The sequence below is a fragment of the Poecilia reticulata genome, linkage group LG21 (assembly GCF_000633615.1).
Source record: "Poecilia reticulata strain Guanapo linkage group LG21, Guppy_female_1.0+MT, whole genome shotgun sequence".
Taxonomy (NCBI): domain Eukaryota; kingdom Metazoa; phylum Chordata; class Actinopteri; order Cyprinodontiformes; family Poeciliidae; genus Poecilia; species Poecilia reticulata.
The window spans coordinates 1,497,406-1,503,405 of NC_024351.1; the positions used below are offsets into that span (position 1 = coordinate 1,497,406).

At 37.8% G+C, this 6,000-nt stretch overlaps 1 protein-coding gene across 1 annotated transcript in view; it reads left to right on the forward strand.

The window, feature by feature from the left end:
* vta1 (vesicle (multivesicular body) trafficking 1) overlaps positions 1–6,000 on the forward strand; it is a 41,950-nt gene that overhangs the window by 23,606 nt on the left and 12,344 nt on the right. The window contains exon 7 of the mRNA XM_008397140.2: positions 2,404–2,481. Within this exon, the coding sequence (XP_008395362.1) occupies positions 2,404–2,481 (78 nt within the window). The remainder of the gene's footprint in view (positions 1–2,403; positions 2,482–6,000) is intronic.

Consider the following 6,000-nt stretch of genomic DNA (forward strand, 5'->3'; position numbering starts at 1 on the left):
ATTCATATTTTGCACAAGTTTAATCAAARACRGCATCGAAACACAACCCTGAGGTACCCCASCATCAAACGCTGAAGAAGTGAGTTAAAGCAGAAAATGATTTTAAAACAAAATTTGATTTCATGCTTTTTAGATTTATTTTACTTTTTACAGTCAGATTTACAGCCTGTTGGTGTGTTCATGGATTGATCTATTCATGTTTATTTGAGACATGAAGTGATTAGTTGGTGAAAATTTGCAGCTGAAAATACAAAGACGGAGTGTCACCGTTCTCCTGCCTGCCGTTTGTTTGCGTTGGTATTAACGAGCGTATTTAGAAAATATTCATGAATTTCAGCTACCAGCAGGCGGCTGTGGTCCCTAACCTCTGTGGAAACCAGAGGTTATTTTAATGGGAACGCATTAAAATAGAGTCTTTAGTTGTAAAGCTGGGGCTGCTGTGGTTTATTCATAGCTGATGAATCAGATTTCTTAGAGATCCCCCAAGGTTCTGTCCTTGGGTTACTGATTATCTGCTTGACCTGTGTCCAGCCTCTCCTGGATTCTTTTTTTACGGTTTCTTAGAGACATAACGTTCGCTTCCTGTTCATCAGCTGAAGGTTTCTTTCACCTCTGACTCATCTTTTATCTTCGATTTGCTCAGTTTTCTGTTTTTTTAAGGATCTGCTCACCACACTTATGTGTGCAGATTTTCACAATATTTCGATTTCATAACTCTGACTTCAGTGTTTATGCGAGTTCAGATGTCAGGTATTGCCTCATCTCAACCTGGAATTGATTCACTCGACCTCAGAACAAAAGCAGAATAATGAGGCAGTATTTCCAGGTTTTTCATACCAGCAAAAGAAACTGCTTTGTAAATTAACGAGTTTAATCTGTTTTCAGTTTTCTGGCATTAAAGTTAATATCCAAGTGTGTGTTTTTCTGAAGTTGAAGAAGTGGCTCTGCAGTGAAAGTTGTTTGCTAAATACTCATTGCATTATTTCCAAGTTAACATAACGACATAAAGTAACATGTCTGAAAACGAAAGAAAGATTCCTGAAGAACTGCTGCAACACACGTGTGAAAGAAGCTTAATTTATCTTCCCATTAGGCAACATTTGACATCGGTTTAGCTAAAGAGAACAGCTTTCTGCACAGTGAGCTGCACAAGAAGTGCAAACACTCATTTTGTTGAGTTACTGTCTGGCTGGCATCTCGTCAAACATGTCTGCAGAGAAAAAGTGTTGATTAAGATTAAAGAGTGTCAAAGGTAAACGTGGAGCTCGTCCAATCGCACTAAGTGCTGACAGACAAGGTGCTTTTTCCCCTGGAAATGAGACGGATGCTGAAGAACTGTTATGTGTCCCCGGAGGGCCTCAGGAAGGACAGCGTGTCTTTTTGTGCATTAATTTAGAAAATGCAGTTCCAGAAAAAGATTACCCAGGTTTTTCATAGATTTGTTGTTTTTCACAAGTTTACAGAATCTCAAAGCCAGAGGGGAAAGGTATCACTGCCTATTTGCAGATTTTCTAGTTATTCATGGAACATTTTAGATTTTTGATTTTCATTCTAAACTTTTCCCGGATTTCAGGTGTTGGCAAGTTAAAGGTGAAACAAGTGTAGCTTGTTTGGAAGTGTTAAAGGAGAACGCGTCTTCTCTCCCAGCAAAATATGGTAAAATTGTATCTTAAAAAGCTACAAAACTTGAGGAGAAATGTTAGTTGGACTGATAAGATCAAAGTGTGGATGTATTTAGAGCATATTGGCTCAAAACACCTCCTACCAACCGACAGGCGCAGGAAACGCTCAGAGCCTTTAAAACTATTAACACGATGTTTACAAATTAAAAATAAATGCCCTGTTTTTGTTTCAGTCCCGTTTATTTTGATTCCTCTGGTCGTTATTAGCTAATTAGTAAACAAAGTCTGCAAGATTTCAGAACAAAAGCATCCGGAAGACGAATAAACACAGCAAACAGAATCAACACAAACTGTTTGGCTGACATGGAAAACTGAACATTTGAACACAGTTGTCTTGGTGAACCCTGGTGGTGGCATCATCATGCTGTGGGGGTTTCTGGCAGGAAGGTCAGAGTTGATAGAAAACCTGACAGACCTGAGACTCGGGTGGAAATTTACCGTCTAATGATACAGCGAGTCTGCCCTGACACATGAAGACAACCATATCTGTATGGAACGCCTGAAATGCCAAAAGTGGGTCACATAAAAAACAAAATCAAAATCATTTATAATCTGGTTTTATGCTTATTTGCTTTTTAAAACAAAACATAGAAGTGTATGGAAGGCTATTTTTGCCATGAAAGAAAGGAGGAGCAGTGTTATTACCCAACTCTTTGAAAACCTGTTTATTTCTCTTAATCGGTTACTTTGTGATCGTTTAGTGTTTGTCTCTGTTGTCCAGGAGAAGCTGGTAAACCACTCCCTGCTGCCCGGTCGGTTCCTGCTGTTGACCCATCACTGCTCAGCGCCCAGCAGCAGGGTAAGGATGAAACACACTGATTGTGTTGGTTTAAAAAGGTCTGAATCATCTAAAAATGTCTCCAATGGTTCAAACTTAGAGATGTTTGTTGGTTTGTTACATCCTGAATGATTCATTTCATTTTTTTTTACATCTGTGACCCTGAAACGTTCCCCTTTCAAACTGGATAAGGTTTTTATTCACGCAGAGGACTTGACCTTCACCAGAATAGGAAACAAACATAAAAAACTAAAACGCAGAAATAGTTGGTCTGAGGTTAATTTAAGTTTGTGCCTGAAACAGGAACTCCTCACAGCTTTATCCCAGTAAAACCTTGGTCAAACAGCAGGGGCACCTTTAACCTCAGACTCATTTTTAGATGACATTTATTGGCTTTAAAGTTTCGCCGTAACCTCAAAGAAGTAATATTTTACCTGTGACAGCTGCAGCATCAGAGTCTTAGTGGAGGGATTTAGTTTCATTGGCTAAATCACCTTGAAGCCACTGATGGTTGGTAAACTGCTGCACAGGAAGTAGAGACAGGACAGTCTAACCGTCCATCAGTGCCTCCTTACAGTAATTTGATTTTAAGACGTTCTGTATTTTAAATCTGACTTCAAAAACTAAGTCAAAGTGGGAATTTGAGAGAAACTGAATAATACAGTCCATACAAGAGTTTAGAGTGGTAAGCAAACTGTGTCTTAGATTAGACTCTTTGCTGGCCCAGCAAAGAGTCTTTATACAGCGAGTCTGCCCTGACACATGAAGACAACCATATCTGTATGGAACGCCTGAAATGCCAAAAGTGGGTCACATAAAAAACAAAATCAAAATCATTTATAATCTGGTTTTCTGCTTATTTGCTTTTTAAAACAAAACATAGAAGTGTATGGAAGGCTATTTCTGCCATGAAAGAAAGGATAAAAGCCTCACAGGAAGTCGCAGTGGTAAATTAAGTTTCACGTAAAGCACCAGCACAATTTGAAATTACAACGTAACTATGTCTTATTCTCGTAATTATGACTAAATCTCAAAATGCTGACCTCTTCTCGTAGTTATGACTTTTATTCTTGTAATTCATGTCAAACTTAAAAATTCATAATTATCACTTCTCAACGTCTCAACTCAAAATTGTTTTTATTTTTATAATTATGACTTTTTTTCTTATAATTCACTGCAGTACCAGTTTGACAGTTTCATAATTGACTTTGAAATGCAAATTATAACTTAAAAACTTGAAATTATTCATTTAAAACTCAGCCATAAGTCCTACTACCCTAATTGACAATAATTGTCATATTTATTGACTTATTTTCACAGTTGTAACTTTTAAACTTGTAATTCCAACTTCCTGTTGGGCTTTTTTTTCATGGCAGAAATGGGTTCCCATACTATGGAGCCCCTAAGGGGACATGGAGAAAACAAAAAAAAAAATGAAAGAAATCCCGACTTTTTTTTCTCGGGATCTCGAGAAACCAAGTCAAGATCTCGAGATCCCGACTTTCAAGATAATAATAAGTCGGGATCTCGAGATCTTGACTTAGTTTCTCGGGATCTCGAGAAAAAAAAGTTGGGATTTCTTTCATTTTTTTTTTTTTCTCCATGTCCCCTTAGGGGCTCCGTACCATACAAATGTGTAAACAAATTAAAAGGTAAAAAAAAAAAAAAGACAGAACCAGCAAAAGAACCAAAACCCTTTGAGTTGGAGAGACAGAATCAGAAACTCTGATGAAGTTGTGACTGAATGTTGTGGAGGCGAAGGCAGCGGCTGCCTCCTCCACCAGCGGGGGGTTTGGCGAGATGTTCGAACGCTGGTGGGTTTCCATAAAAAGCCGATTCTCTCTCCTGAACGTAGAAGGAGGTGGTGAGGGTCGGCCATCTGAACGCATCATTTCAACCACACCACCGCCTCTTTGTCGCTGTCTAGACTGTGATTAGCAGCTGGTGGCGAGCCGCACTGAGGGTTAGTGGTTAGAGTGGAGACGAGCTGATGCTCTCAACACCAGGCATGGGTTTTCTGTCATTTACAGACTGTAGAGCGAAGCTCTTTCAAAAGGTGCTAATTTACCGATGTTTGTTTTTGGATCCGTATAAAAGCAAAGCTTTTCTCTAAAGCCTTCATAAAATATGACCACATGAAAAAGAATCGGATTCCAGTTTGGCTCCAGTCAGATATTTATTTAATCCTGCAGGAGTTAAGTCAATAGTTTCTAAAACTGGTGGTTATTAAAGATTTTAGGCTTTTTTTTATTTATTTTGTCACTTAGCTCCTTATAGCGCAGCGGTCTGCACCCTGTGGCTCTTTGGCCAGTCGTCCACTTTCGCTCTTACAAAACCAAAAAGGAAATGGTTTCTTAAATGAACCCGGTAAGAAAAGATTGTTTTAGGAGTTTTTCTATAAGCTTTTCTGCAAAACCTGCATGTAGAATCTGCAACAGTGTTTTAAAAGCAAGGAGCTCTAAACTTTTCTTCCTGATTTACTTTATTTTCTATATTTATAGAAACGGCTTGCCTTGTTCCACCAAATTGTTTTTTTTTCTTTTGTTTTACAATCTAAAAATGGACAAAACATTTTGCAGTACATATTTATAAATAATAAAATAAGATTTTCATTGAAAGAAAATGCAACAAAGTATTTTCTGAATTATACAGAATTTTAAAAAATATATAATTTTTGTTAAAATTTTTCTACATAAATATGCAAATGTAAATATGCATGTTGGAGTATAATCCAAACCTGGTCCGGTGTCAGAAACTGGCAGCAACTCTGGTTCTGATCAATCTTTGTTTTTGATTCAAAGTCAAAAACGTCATTGAAAATTATACTTTTCTGTTCCAAACATGGAAATGAACATAATTAGAACAGATGAAAAATAGCTCATTGGAAAAACAGACAAGTATGTTTTTCACCAGGGAATGATTAGAAAAACTGCATAAAAATAGAAATCAGATTGCAGTAGCAGGATATCCAGAGACGCTTTTTAATGAAAAAGAACAAACTGAAGGGACAGAGATCCTTTCATTTGGTTAATGGATCAAAATTCACTCCAAAATACATAAAAACAGCGAAATGATGGTAGAAAAACCTTCAAAGTTGATCCCAGGAGGGTTAAAACGGTTTTACCTGAATAAGAATATAGTCTTCAAAAATGTTAAAGCAGCAATAAGCAACAGGTGGGAGAGGGGGAGTAGCACTGTGCTCCATGCAGCAGGGGAAACTCCTGTCACTGTGAATAATTTACAATAACAGTTTTAGTCATTGTTGAAAACTAACCCTAAATATAACTAATGATCCCGGCTCAGAAGTTTTAAATCGCCTCATTAATCTTTAGTTTCCTGCACAATTTGTGGTTTTCTGCTCTTCCAGAAGAGCTGGAAAAAGCCATGAATCTAAAGTACTTTAAGACACGCGGTTTGATCAGGAACAACAGGATAACGGCGTGTTTACAAAACTGGCTCAGGATTGCAGGAAATGTTACAGCATGTTGGTGGAACCACTGAGGAAGCAGAAACACCGACCAGAGTTTAAACTGCTTCCAG